The sequence below is a fragment of the Aquila chrysaetos genome, chromosome 19 (assembly GCF_900496995.4).
Source record: "Aquila chrysaetos chrysaetos chromosome 19, bAquChr1.4, whole genome shotgun sequence".
NCBI classification, from domain to species: domain Eukaryota; kingdom Metazoa; phylum Chordata; class Aves; order Accipitriformes; family Accipitridae; genus Aquila; species Aquila chrysaetos.
Window position 1 is genome coordinate 24,810,135 of NC_044022.1, and position 14,627 is coordinate 24,824,761.

At 44.2% G+C, this 14,627-nt stretch overlaps 1 protein-coding gene and 1 long non-coding RNA gene across 15 annotated transcripts in view; both read right to left on the minus strand.

Annotated features, from left to right (window-relative positions):
• The window catches only part of EMSY (EMSY transcriptional repressor, BRCA2 interacting), a 41,064-nt gene extending 35,535 nt beyond the window's left edge, over positions 1 to 5,529 (minus strand). For 12 of the 14 annotated variants that reach the window (XM_030042672.2, XM_041118580.1, XM_030042671.2 and 9 more), the window contains exons 1-3: positions 5,183 to 5,339; positions 3,856 to 3,964; positions 229 to 328 (exon numbers count right to left, since the gene is read on the minus strand). In XM_030042672.2, coding sequence (XP_029898532.1) covers positions 229 to 328; positions 3,856 to 3,925 — 170 coding nt within the window. In that variant the 5' untranslated portion in view covers positions 3,926 to 3,964; positions 5,183 to 5,339. Of the gene's footprint in view, positions 1 to 228; positions 329 to 3,850; positions 3,965 to 5,182; positions 5,340 to 5,510 lie in introns of those variants that run through there. The other 2 variants (XM_041118578.1, XM_030042665.2) reach the window with 2 other exon arrangements.
• Positions 5,530 to 12,251: 6,722 nt separating this feature from the next.
• On the minus strand, positions 12,252 to 14,611 carry LOC115353328. Its single transcript, XR_003927550.2, has 2 exons — positions 14,344 to 14,611; positions 12,252 to 14,254 (listed from the first exon to the last, which is right to left on the minus strand). It is a non-coding gene; the product is annotated as an uncharacterized LOC115353328 (long non-coding RNA).
• Positions 14,612 to 14,627: the final 16 nt, after the last annotated feature.

A 14,627-nucleotide genomic window follows, 5' to 3' on the forward strand; every position in this document is an offset into this window, starting at 1 on the left:
ATTCAGTATCCCACAAAACACCACCAAAACAGTAAGGCTTCAGCCACAGAAGCACAGTTGTTTTCCTTATTAAAAACTCAAAGCAGAATAGGAATTAAACCTCTACAAGATGGAGAATTACTTCTCTAAATTAAGATTTGCTTTGTGATACTAGTGATAGAAAAAGCACACACAGTACCTTAAAAGAAAACAGGTCATCAGTTCTTATTTTAAAAAGGTCAGAGTTACCTAAGCACTTTAGAGAGTTCTCCAAGAAGATCCTTCTTCTCTTTCGTAAGGTCTCCCTGTGCACGTAAGGCACTGATGACACCTGCATATGCCTCCAGTTCTGAAGAATTAGAGCAAATAGTATTTCTATTTAATGCTCACAGCGAAGGAAAAGAAAAAAATGTTATTTTCAGTATTACTGACAGTATTCTATTAATTTTCAAAATCATTAAGAGGAACATGTCTTTCAATTATTTAGTGCTTTTCAAAAGAGATTGATGATTTAGAACTCTCTCAGTCAATTACTCTGCAGCGTACAGCTTTTCTATGAAACAATTGTATCATCACAGAGGATTATCTAGTTTATAAACCCAACCAAATATTTCAAGCTCTCTCTGAACTGACAGTTCAGCCAGAAAGCTTGAAGAAACAGTCCCCAAATTTGGACAGTAGCTCAGAACTCTCTAGAAGCAGGAGAAAAATCTTTAACACGTATCATTATTGAAAGTTCCATGGAAAAGCTTGGCTTGAAAAAGAAACACACTATCAAAAGTGCAACTGATTTTTCCGTAATTCCTTTCCTTAATTAGCATGGAGAACATCAGCTCTAGTTTGTTAAATACGATCATCATAATCTTTTATGCCCATTTACTTGATCAGTACAACTGCTTGACTCTGAAAAGAATGCAACACAGAGTTAAACCTGCTCAACACAAAAGGAACAATCCAGCTATTCTTAAATGTAGACATATCACGAAAATTAACTCACAAAAATACAACTCTGATTTAACGTAGATTTATGATTCCAGGGGACCTATGTAAATGTCATGCCATCGGTGTTTTATAAAAAAAAAAAAAACAAACAAAAACCAGAATAGTTAAAGGCTACTGAAACTTCTGAATTTTGTCCTACTAAGCAGGGTGAAAATACACCTAATGCAAATAATGGAGTCTGCTAATTTGCCAAAGAATGACTTGCTATTCTAAGCTTAGCACAATTTAAGGAAATGTTACTGAAACTCCTGCTTTAAACCAGAAATACAAATTCTTTCGATACTTACATAGGTGCCTTTCATTCGGCACCCCCATGTCAGCAGCCAACCCAAACCAAGCCCACAACAGATCCCAGTTAACTAAAAGCAAGAATAAAAGGGGCAGGCCAAAACCTAACACCTCTGAAGTTTGCTGCAAAAGAAAGACTGATGCTATTCTGAAAAGCTTTCAGTTTAGGATTCCAAAGAGCTAATTTACAAATCAAATCAAGGAATTGTGCTGAAAAGAAGTCCTGCTCTCCTGTCCTGATTAAGCAGACAAAACCCAAAGCAGAGTCGCTTTGGTTAACTATGCAGCCTGCACAGGGATGCTGAGTGACCTACAGAAGCATTTACAGCTTCAGTTATAAAACATTAGCTAATTAATGCAATGGTTATTACTAATATCAACATTTATTTAGACAACCATGTTACAATATTTAAGATACTAATTATTTTCCTCTGTTAACAACATAAAGTAATTCTTCAGATACAACCATATAATTATTTAGCAAGGACAGATTTTTTTTTTTTTTTTCCCCCGCATTTTTAATAGAGATCCTCTACACTAGGGCTTTAAAAATGCACATTCTGGCCTTTTGGAAGCTAGTAAAGATTACAGAACAGCTGTAACTAGCTGCTTCACCCTTATGTCTATGTAGCAATCACTAACTGGTGCGCTCTCTTTCCAACACAAGACACATCAAACGGCCAAAACAGGTTTCACAAATAAATATCATTATTTCAGGTGCAAGGTGCTACCACCATCCCCTTATGCAGTTATAAACCACAAACACCGCAGAACAACGCTAGGTATTGCACACCTCAAGATGCATTTCAGCCTCACCTACACCACTGCATTTCACTCGTGACAGAGTACCCCACTATTCCTGAACGGTCAACCAAGTAAGATGTTGGGCTGAGAGCTGGAAAAGTGGGACTCTATAAAGCAGATGAATATTGCAGTTATTTTCTCCCACTGCCCATGCTCCTTCAGACTCCAGTCTTGTGGTGCATCTATTTAAACTGAGAGCTTCTCTACCCTAGAAGAGAGGAGGCTGCTACAGGCTTCGATCCTCTGTTACACTGGCAGGGCCCCCTTGTGGGGACACAGCTCATGCCAGCAAAAAAAGATTTATTTTTTTTTAATTTTTTTTTTTTTTCCCTGTCAGCCTAGGTTATGTCATTGAAGGAGGTGTAGCTGCAGTTCTGTTTGGCTCAGCTGCACCAGCAAGGTTCTGCCAGCACATCGCCACCAGCTGGAGTGGAAGTTTTTTTTTCCACACTCCTAGCCAGCAGAGCTACGTTAACAAAATTTAGTAGCACAGATCCGGTCCAAATCTTCTGGCATCCTGCACTTTCTCCTAGTTTTCGTACTTCTTGAGCCTTGCTTAAGACCTGAGGCTGTCACCTTAATGGATGTACAGCTTAGTTGCAATGTTGTGTGCAACATCTGTGTCACTGTCTGCTTCAACAAAACGCAAATCCCAGATTCCCAAGAAATGAAATAAAAAGGACAAAGCGAGGGAAAATAAACTGTCAGAAAATAAAGTGGATGGCTGTATAATGTATGAGAACCTTGACACAGTTAAGTACAGCACAAAATCTTTTGACATTCAAGTAAAACGAGAACAAGAAAAGCTGTGACTTGACGGTCACAGGAAGTTCGAGGAACTCTCTTCCTGACATCACCTCCTGGATTATGCTCCTCAGAAGACAGTCTGAAAAGAAAGCTAAAGGTTTCTTCTTCCCTTCTACTATTACGCATCATTTAACTGGCAAAAAACTCTTAACTAAATAAAAAGAAATTCAGCTCTAAGAACTCAAAAATGACTGTGCAAGATCAGATCAATGGTCTAACAAAGGATTCTCTCTCCTGTGGTAGCCAAAAGTGGATGCCTGAGGAAAGAGCAAATATTTTTATTACCTTCCAAAATACAAAAGCACGTCTCCTTGTACACATCTATTTACAAGGACAGAGCACAAAAAAATCTCCCAATATGTAACTACTGGACAGGGGTCTCAGATATTGAACTACATTTGAAACAATGCAAAAAGCTGCTGCTGTTGTTATGACAGTTAAGCGAGAACACTGTTTTCACACTTCCCTGATAATCTGTGTAACTGCAAACCACAAACCATCACAATTATTTTTTTCTCCTGTTTCAGGTCTTTATGATAGTACCTTTACTACTTGAACCCAGTCCCAGAGTGCCAGTTAAATCAGGGTTCCATGATTTTTTTTTTGTACAAAAAGCTGTCTAATACAGAATTGGAAAACAAACGACGACCCTTCTCTCACAGAGCATCCCATTGCATGTTAATAGTCGTAAAAAGAACAGCAATGCAACACTGCAACATCGAGGCAGAGATGGTCTAGGACATCCATGAGAGATTCGACCAAACCAAAACAATTCTGCTCTATTCATTTTGCTCAGGCAGAGAGCATCTGCCAAACATCATTTTAAGCCAGGGCTGTCAAACCAATGACACATGCAAAATGCAGGAAATGACTTGTAAGTTGCCTGTAGACATATTAAAGTATTTCATGGAAGCAGCAGGCAGGCAAATCTTAAAAGGGCAAACATACAGACCCACAAATTGTATCTTACTGTACCCAGTTTGCGAAGGATCCTCTTGCATTCATCTCTGCTGAGGTCCAGAAGAGTTGGCCACACCACAGGCATCTTTCCCTTGTGTCTGCGCTCCCACAGAGCTCAGCCTCGCTGAAAGAGGAATATAAATGCAGTAAGTGCAAGTCCATCATTTATTGATTTCCCAAACCGATTAATGTAAACTCTCCTCAGCCTGCTCACAACTCCACCGACACAGTCGCTCCCATCCCCGCTCCAACCTTTGTAATGGCATGCTTTGCCATGCAGGAATTCAGCAGTTTCACAAGGGGACGGACTTCCTATACTCTCTTGCTCAGATCCATCACCCAAGCCTTTTTACCGAGTTTCCCGTCTCCTTCTCAAGCCTTTTTTCATGCTGAAACGCTCTCCGAATTGATGTTCAAGTCTCCTCCCTCTCTTTATGCACAGGGCACCTATTATAAGAACTCTTCCAGCTAACCGCACGCTCCCCCTTCCCCCCGGGGAATGCATTTAGCACTAGCCTATTATATGACAGAACGACACAAACACCCTGAAAATTTGCTTTCCACGTACCAACACCAGCCCCCCCCCCCCCCCCCCCCCCCAAAAAAAACCACAAAAACCCAAACACGGGAACACCCCCTCGCCCGATCGCATCGCGGCGAGATGCCGGGGGCGGCGGGCGGAGAAGGAGGGCTCATCTCCCCGTTGCAACGAGGATAATAAAGGAAGGGGGGGGGGGGGGGGGAGGGAAAAAAAGAGGGGGGGGGGGAAAAAAAAAAAGAGGAGCCGGAGGTGACCGGGGCGAGTCGGCTTGGGCCAGCCCGCGGCCGCGCCGCGTTGCCCGGGCAGGGAACGGTTGGGGGGGGGGGGGGGCACCGGGAACAAAAGCCCCGGCGCCGTCTCACCTTCCAGCGCGGGGCTGGAGGGAAGGGAAGGGAAGGGAGGGAGGATCTCCTACAAGGGCGCCTGGAGGCAGCCGCCACCCGGGGACTCTCCGTCCGACCTTCCCGGGGTCCTCGCCGCGGGGGAAGCGGCGGCGGCGGCAGCTTATGCGGCGTTCGGTTCCCCGCCGGGCTCGGGGGCGGCCGCCCCCGGGGTCCCCGTCGGCAGGGAGGGAAGGAAGGAGCGGGCGGCTGCCGCCGTTTCCTCACGCCGGGCGGAGGAGCAGCGCTCGGCGGCCTGCTAGGCGGTGACCGGAGCGCTGCCCGAGGGCCCGGGCCCGTGAGGCGAGCGGCGGGTCCCCGCCGTCCGGGGAAGGGGAACTGCCCCCTCTCCCTGAGGGGCGAGCGCCCCGGGCTAAAGCGGGGAGACGCGGGGGAACGCTGCCGGCTGAACGGGACCCACCTGCCCGGCCGTGCCTGGCACATCGAAAGGCTCCTCGGCGGCAGAGCCCCTCCTTTCCCCACCCGCCCCCCCCGCGGTGCCGCCGCTCTCGGGTTTGTTTAGTGGCGGCGGTGGCGGCGGCGGCGGCGGCGGCAGCGTTTCCCCGGGCCAAGATGGCGGCGGGACACACTGCCCATGCGCGGGCGCCGCGGAGCACGCCGGGAGCTGTAGTCCCCACCCCACCACCCTCTGCGAGTGAGGAGATGGAAGAAGCGGCTGCCAAGATGGCGCGGGAAGGGAAAGGGGGTGGGAATGTCGCGTCGCGCATGCGCGGCGGCGCAGTGCGCGCCTGGGAGTTGTAGTCCTCTCGGCGTTCGTCGACGCGGTGGGAAGCGGCGCCGGCCGTCCCGCCATGGCCCGGCGGGCCCGGGTACGGGCGGCGAGAAGGGACAAAACCCCCCCGCGCGTTGTCTCCGCCTGGGCTGGGGCGCATGCCGCATTCCCCTCAACTTTAGGCATTAACGGCCGGCCGCGGCTTCTGGGAGGAAATCTGGCAGGGCTGACATCAGGCCTTGACGTCATTTGCCCGTTTCCAGCTTTCTGACTTAAAAGCGGCGCCGGTTACGCGCGGGGCGGCGTAAGGCCGGAGTCAACCACGCTTCTGTGCAAACAATAAGATCATAAAATCCACGCCCTAAAAACACCGTCGCAAACCCGCTTCGGGGTGGTTTTGGCTCCCCGCCGTTAATTCGCCGCCGAGCAGAGCAACCGCCTCCTCCCGCAAGCCGCCAGCGCCGATTTCGGCGGCCTGGGCCTGGGCAGCTATTTCGTACGTAACGGCGATTATAACTTCCCCCTCCGCCCCTGCAGATTTCCGAGAAAAGCAGTAAATTGTATCTCTTTAAAAGTCCTTAGGTTGGATTAGAAGTAGAAAAGAAAGCATCTGTGGGGCGCAGCTGGAGCTTAAAAGCAACGCATACGATTGTGGCTGCGTGTTGCAGTGAGAAAGTAGGGGAAAAAAAAAAAAAAAATCCGATCCGTAAAACTGTCTGCAAGGCGACCGCCGGCGAATCGCACCAAAGCCCCTTCAGGGTGAGCTTTGGCTCCCGGCTCTCCATCTCGCAGGGCTTCGTTTTTGCCGCAGGCACTTGTTTTCCACGCTTCATCTTGCACGCTTTCTGATTTTGCAAAGCAAACTGGCACCCTGGGGACAGACAGTTTGATGAAGAGGAAGGAAGGGCTCCTCCTTATTCCTCTCTCTCCCAGAAAATCGTATTTTTACAGTTTGCTTTTCAGAAACAGCTGGAAGTTTGCCGAGGTGAAGACAAGGCGGACGGATGGTGTGCGTTGAACCGCAACACCTATTTCCAGATCTGCAAGTGCTGTTGTTTCCACCCAAGTAGAGATAAAAATTTTTCTTGCCTGTGATCATTGATGAACATTTTCTCACTTGCGATTTCCTATTGTTCTTCACAGCGGCATAAATCTCAAGTACTTGAAAACAATTATGCTGAACAGTACATGGGAGCTAGAATGATTTTCCTTCTTTTTTTTGTGCCTTCCTAAACAAGAACCAGCTGAAGGCAAGTAGCATCATCTCTGCGTAACATTACCTAATAAGAATAAATGTCCTAAGCTTTGCACACCACGTTAGTGCCAGGAATTGAAGTTTTCCTTTGCAGGTCAGAGACTCCACTGCAAACTGATCTGGAAATGTGTCTTTTAGTTGGATTACTCTGGTCAATAGGAACAGGCAGGACAGCCTTGCCTCTTACCAGAATAAAAGAACTTTTTTTGAGGTTTATTCATCGGTCGTAACTGTGATGCTCTAGCAGAGTATCATTTTTATTGCATCCAGTGTTTAACAGAATAATCATTCTATGAGGAAGAAACTACCAAAATCTCTTTTTTTTTTACACAAAATTTATCTACTAAGGTGTAAATTTTAGCTGAATATTTGCTTCAAGTTTGTGTTTATTAATGCACTCTGTTCTCATACACGCTCTCCAGTGAAATCTCTGCTAACAATGCAGCTCAGAGAGAGCACAAATACGTTTTCTCAGCCCTGCTCAGCAGCTATATTCGTTAAACTTAATTAGATCAATTTGGTATTTTTTTTAGATCTTTAATTTCTTTTCAAAGGTGGATGAAACTAGTCAACAGGACCGAAAGTTATTATGGGCAAGGGGGACAGACACACACTGACACTCACGTACGTACATATGTATGTATTCAAGAAAACGGTATATGCTTCATTTCCTTCGGCACACAGAACAGAAAAGATATGTAAAAAATGAGCCAGTTATGTATGAAGTGTCTGAAGCTGCGATTACTGGGCTTCCACAGATGTCGTAAGATGACTTCCAAGAATACTTCTTATTTTTATTAAGGACAAAGACCCAGACTTGGAAATATGCGAAAGAGGTCCAGAAAGTCCGAAGGCCAAATTCTGCTTGTAGTTACAGCAGCAACATTGCCGTTTACTTCAGACTAACCTACGATCAATTCTCCATTACCCATAAAAATGGGAGGGCTGAGATACCACGGACAAAGAAAAAAAACCCAAACAAACCCAAACAAGTAAATAATGGGTCATGAAAAGCGTAAGCAACCTGAAACAAGGTCAGATGCACCAGAGCTACCCCGGAGCCCAGCAGGCTCTGGTCGGCGGGGTCTTCTTGAGTCAAGTCCCCCATCACACAAAAATCACTCACCTGCTGTAGAGCCCTAAGTGGTCCCAGGAGCAGAATGGATCTTTCCGTAAGACTAAATTAAGGTTATCTGGACTCAGAATGACTGCACGCAGCCAGCTTGGACCCTCTAGCCTAAGCCAGGGAGGTCACCCGAAGGAGGTTGAGACTTGACAGCATTTCTTTATGTCTGATGAACAAAATGTCAAGAGTGTTCCAGTTATATACTAAAAAAATGAAGATAAAGACAACATGGTTTAGGCTTACTTCATTAATACAGAAATGTGGCTAAATGTCCCGCAGGTGAGCTTTTCTTGGTAAATTCATTTAAAATAAATGGATTCGTTGTGAAAATGCCAGCGTTTTTTCTAGCCTTAGTTGCCTGCCAGATGTTAATCACTTTCTTAGTTCTCATTACCTACATCCTTGGTCTCTGACTGAGTCATCAGCTAAGGTGGCCCAAAATTACAGAGCACTTTTTGACTGTTCAGAAAGCAAAACAACAGAGAAACTTGTCGACAGCACCAACGTTTCATTGTTTCCTAAGGAGGCAAGGCTCAACAGTGTAAAAAACCACAAGGTATAAAAGTAGTCTGTAGTAATCCATTTTATTTTGCAGTTGAGGCAAGCTAAGAACTCACCTAATTGTAACAGCTTCAAGCAGTAAATCACTGAATTTTTGTAGCTTGGTCATATTAGGCTGATACCTTAGCTCTACATGTGTTAACAGCAGCTCACCGTTAGCTTTCCTATTACAGCTAGCGGAGATGAAACAAGACCTGCACTATTCTTCATCTGATGGTGACCTAGTGAGCAACCCTGCACAAGTTGTATCACCTCTCTTGTGCCTCCGTTTCCCACTTTTATAAAGCATTTTAAAAATTAATGACAGATGGTGATATACAAAAGCCACACATTATTACTTATAACAGCATACTGCTGCATATTATTTTTAAGCATTTGCTCAATTATATGCATTTGAGCAAAATTTCTTCCTCCTCCCAGTAAGGGAAAGAAATATAGTGACCATCAAGCACTCCTACTTTCTATTAAGTTCTCTACGACCTGACATCCTCCAATCCCCATCCGCTTAAATAATACGACTCTCATCAATTACATGCACTGGACTGATTAATTAAACTTTCTGGGCACTTAAAGAATAATCTATGTCTCACCACACTTCCTGCTATCCCCTAAGACAACGGAAGGGAGAAGACAATGAGCTGGAGCTTGGAAGCATCAGCGGCGAGATGGCCCAAGGGACAAGCAGTGATTTTCACGTGGACAAGGTGATTTGTATGCAGCCCAGGTCACCAGGACAAAGCTGCGCTTCCCAGCTCTTTGGGGGCTCGTAGGAAACAAGTGGCAGTTCTCGCTGGATTATTAACTGCATCTCCACTCGCATCGCTACAACCTGATTGATAGAGACTCCAAAATATCCTTTTTCTTCAGAGCAGCCTTTCCCGTGTAGAAGAGAGGCACATCAGCTTGGTACTATGTGAGAAACACAGCTACTGCGGCTGCTTCTTGTCTGCTGCCAACAGTGAATTTTCAGCTTCCAAGAGTCTCAGGTTGGTAATTTCAAAAGTTAAATTGGAAAATCAAGGAAAAAAAAAATATTATTTGTATCAGCCTGCCAGCAATTGAGAAAAGAAGTAAGAAACTTACTACGCTTTTATACTAAGATGAATGCAATGTTGTAGGTAATTTAACTTTTTAGGGAATTTAAAAACCGTTTGAAGTATCCTCTGTGTCTTGCATAAGAGAGAAATAGCCTAGATTCTAACAAAAGTTAAATTATTTCTTGATTATTTTTTTTTTTTGAGTCAAATGGCCTAACCAATGGAGTTTCCACTTCTCTTAAAAGATTATTCAGTGGCTCGATATGCTTTCCTGACACAAGCATCGCTATTTAAATTTTATTCTATCACCCTCAGACCACTCCTAAACTCTCTCTCTTCCTTCTCAAACACTTTCCCATCACATTTTTTCTCCGGGCTAAGATAAGAGCAGAAGCCTCAGCAACATTTAGGCGCTGGCAGCTTGCCAGAGGAGCCTTTTATATACAGCCTTGTCAGATGCAGGGATTGTCACCCAGGACTATTTGTATTTAAATCCACAAAGATATTTCAACTACTTTCACTGAAGATAGCTTTGTGTTGCCAGTTAATAGAGATTTTTTTCCCCTATTATAAGTAATACATATTATATTCAACATACGTATTTATTTTACAAATAGTAAGAGCTTCAGTGCTGAAAGTACCGAAATTGAGCAAGGCTTAAATCCATCAGAACACCACCGTGCATCGAGTTGAGCACCTATTTAAACACTTTGCTACACTGAGGCAAAAACTGATTATATAAACGCAGATAACAACAAAAAAAACCAACCTTCAATATGTCATTTTGCAGCATATTAAAAGGCGAATTAAAGTCGGTACCCTCTGCAATCTAGGGAGGCAGATGCAAACCTCCAGCCTCTTTATAGTGTGCTGTATTGGTGAAGAACATATAAACTTGCTGGGAATAAAGCAAAGGCGCATCTCAGAATAGAAAGCGTGGGAATAAGGCAAAGTATTAAAGTTATCGCTCCATGGTGCAACTTGGGTCCTTATGTATGGTCACATACGTGTATTACAAACCATCGGTAACTCCAGCATACTTCTGCAATTCAGGGGAACACATCCCACCCAGATAACATTTCACAGAATTCAGCCACACTAGGACCTGATTTGTGTTGCATTTTTAGGGAAGATTGCATGCTCTCCCTCGAGTTAACACTTTTAGCCCATGAACAGACCATGTATTGCTTCGAAGTTCAAGACACACTCATCAGTGAATTACTCGCTCCTGATTTTGACTAAATATTTTTACAAGGCTAGATGGGCTATATAAATGCTGGGGAAGCAAGTGAACTTATCAACTGTGAAGGATGTGTTCGATCACTCTACAGAGTCCGGACAACAAAGGCAGCTCCACAGACAACAGGATAAACAGTTAACAATTGTAATTACCTAATGGCCAATGAAACCAGGCATTTGCTTATCTAGACAATCAACGACCTTTTTTTTCCCTAGCAATATGGTAATTTATAAACTCTTTATCCCCAACTGTTTTTGAAGGATCCCATTCATTTGCTGTGCTCTGAATTCAAGAAATGGTATCGATCCCAGAACACCTAGCAAATGAAAGTTTACTCAAACATACAGTATTGGTGCAGGGTGAAAACAGCAATGGAAAAGGAAAGCAAGCCGCCACTGAGTTTGCAAACCAGAAGGAGTAACATTTTTGTCACTTCGCAGCCTTCACTGAAACTTTGGGAAAAGTTCATGTGCTTTTTAAGAGGTTGGTCTTAACACTGGCGGTTAGCAAGGCTTGCGCAGAGAAATAAAGACAACCTGTCACTCCTGGGTTGGGGCAAGCAAACAGAAAATAAAAGATGACTCAGATTCCCTCGCTTTAACTCCTTCATGGTGATATGTATGTCTGTCTTTCCGTTAGCATGTGCTGCCCACAGAGCAGCACGGTAGGCTGTAATCATCTGCTTGGGCTGGCTGAACGCTTCAGAAACTGCAGCAGCTCTGGTGGAAGCCAGGACCCGACTCAGAGCAGTTGCTTGTAATTTAGAAGGCTGCTTTCCTAGGCAGGGAGGGAAGTAGCTGCAGGCCAGAATACAGACAGCTGTGAGTAAATCGCTTAGTACAGGTCATTTGGAAAGCTATGCCTGTGCACAACACCACGTCATTTGGGCAGACCCTGACAAAAACACCACCCTCGTGTAGAAGTACAGTGCTGCAAAGCCAACAGCCCTCTGGATTTCCTCCTACTGAAGACCTGATACAAAACTTGTGAAAATCAGCATTCTTTCAATCAGAATCATAAAAAAAACCCAAAAAAGATCCCAGTGAAATAGGGAAAATGCAATGGGAATTGGTTCTGATAACCCTTGACTATCATCACAGACATTCCTAACTTCCATTTGCAAAAAACTAACCACGAGGCAGGAGCCAGGATGCTGCATTACTCCAATTTAGGGTTGGAGTTAAGTTGCACATTGGTCACTAGTATTGCATACTCGACGTGCACTTGCACAGTCTCAGAGGTCCTCTCTCATACAGCGTGCAAGACTTAAGTTATTCCCCACCTTTGCCTTCCCATTCCCCCAGAACTATAGGCAAACCCTGCACATAAGCAACTTGGTTTTCCTCCTGTCATTGTGAATTTCAGCACATCTCAAAGGGAGCGTGGATACAGATACACAAAAATACCTCTATGGGATTAACCCGATGTCCTTTTAGTTCTTACAGACAGGTTATCCCAACAACAATGCAGCTGTTAAGACTTGCAAGAGAATGTAACAGTAGTAAAAGTCATGAAAGCATTTCAGACTTCAAATCTTCTCTTGCAAACAAACTTTTAATGGCAGGAAACCTGCAGGAGTACACAGTCGTGCTCAAACAGTACAATCAGAAAATAAAGGCATACTGACTTTCACCCTGGGAAACAGACATGCAGTTCTTTTCCAGAAGTATGTTAAAGTGGTTATTTTACAACCACTATTAAGTGATAGAGAATCCTGGATTTAAGATACATCTGACCTTAAAAGACACAGTGGGGAAAAAAAGCAATTAAAAAATCCACACGAACACACAAAATTCCTTTACTAATTTATCCAGAGAATACAGATTGTATGTACAACACTACTACTAACAGTATACAATCCCCATTCAATGTCAATCGACAGACACACTTGGAAATATACTGTGAACAATACTTGCATAACCTGGAGGATTACTTAACACACAAAATCACCAGCGTACATATGACATATGCACACTTCAAAGGCTACTCTGCAGGAAAAAAAAAGGGTTTCGGTGATTTCTGTATTCTACAACAGAAGCTAATTTTTAGCATTTCCAACTAAGTAGTAATGTTTACTAATTTCCTTTAAAAATAATGGCTTTTGAGTAATATTGTTGGTTTTTGAAAATAATTAAGTTTTCTTTCCATTATATAGGAATCATTAATTAGTCTGCCCATAAAAAACATCATCCAGCAGACTTCAGTAAGTTAACTTTATGTACAAGTCATTGCATTCATTTTATTAGGAAAGCTCATATGCAAATATATACACATTTAGAAGATAACAGCTGTAACATGCTTGTATAGTGATTCAAATGATGCAATATCAACAGAAGCTTTGGTCAGAAGCAACGGTTCAGAAATATGTGCCATGGTTAATTTCTTTTTAATACTGCCATTATAACGTTCTGGTTTTGCTTGTTCAGAACCCTAAGAAGGAGTTTCAGCAAGCATGCGCTTTTGTTTGGTGAATCCATTTGGGGGAGAAAAGGCCCTTCAATCTTGGGCAGAAGATGCTCAAAATTTTCTTATTATTTCAGGGTGACTAAGTATATTTTTCCTAAGGAAACAGGTTTTGAGTGTTTTAAAATTCACACTAACATTATGCAGTCATGCTCCTAAACTATTACTGCAACTGAAAATGACCGTGCTCTTCTTGCCTTCCCTTGTATCAGCATGAACGCTTACGCAATCTGCACAGCAAATCAGATGGCAGTCACCTGAAATCTAATCTCAAGGTGAATGAGTATATTTAAAAAAAGGTTACTTAACTGATTAACTCCCTTATACAGTTCACTGTACACGAACATTGGCAATTGCCCAGTAAAGTGAAAGCAATCAGGTGCAGATAAAGTTATCTTTAGCATTGGCTTAAGTGACTACTCTAAACTACTTAAAAGGAATGAACTCAGCTACATGCCCGAGTTAGAATTCTGGCAAAGAATTAACACCAAATAAATTGATGTTATTAAAATTAGTCCAATGAAATATGCTCTGAGCCTCCTAGTTTGAAGGGCACTTGATGCCGAGGCTTCCTCACAGAAAAGATGGCTTTTGTCCCACTCAAACAAAAAAAAGCTTACAAGTTTTGAAGCCAGCCAACAGAAATTTCATTTTTTCTTTATGCACTTTTTTGAAAAGACACATACGTTGGCTATTTCATATATCTGGATTATGCTTCCTAAAGCCCAACCAACCTCTATGTCGGGATGCCTTTAATATAATTTTAAAGGTATATAAAACATGTACCGCAGCTGAATTCTTACACCATAGCACTATTACACCTGAAACAATTAACTCTTGCCATCAGCATTTATACATTTCACAGCTACAGTATCCACTTCCCCAAACTGCTAGCAGGCCACATCTGGCGAATGAGTCTCCTTCTTCCCACTATCCAGTTTCCTGTTTCTTTTTTCTAAGCCTTGCTTCATTTTTACCTGTGACAGCCCTGACTAGGCACGCTCCCTGTTTGATTATTGCTGAAAACGCTCCTGGTTTCTCTCATTACCCATCCGGGCTGTGGAGCGACGACATCTTCCTAAAAAAACAAAACAGAGGAGAATAGACAAGAGAAGAAAGACGATGACCTCATCCTGCACCCTCAGTTCATTTTTAAGCTAAACATACTCAATGTACCCCGCACATACAGGTTCTCCTCCACCCTGCCGCGACCCGGCGGAAGACAGGCCTGCCCCGCGCGGCCCCGGCGCCACTACGCATGCGCGGCGCCGCCGCCGGCCTCTCCCCTCTGCGCAGGCGCGCCCCAAGCTGGGCGGGGCCGCTCATCCGGGCCCCGCCGCCGCGGCGCATGGGCACTCTCCCGCGGAGTGGCCGGGCGCGGTGCATTGTGGGACGGAGGCGGCTCTTGTCCCGGCGGAGGGTGGCGGTGAATCCTCCCGGCCGCTCACAGC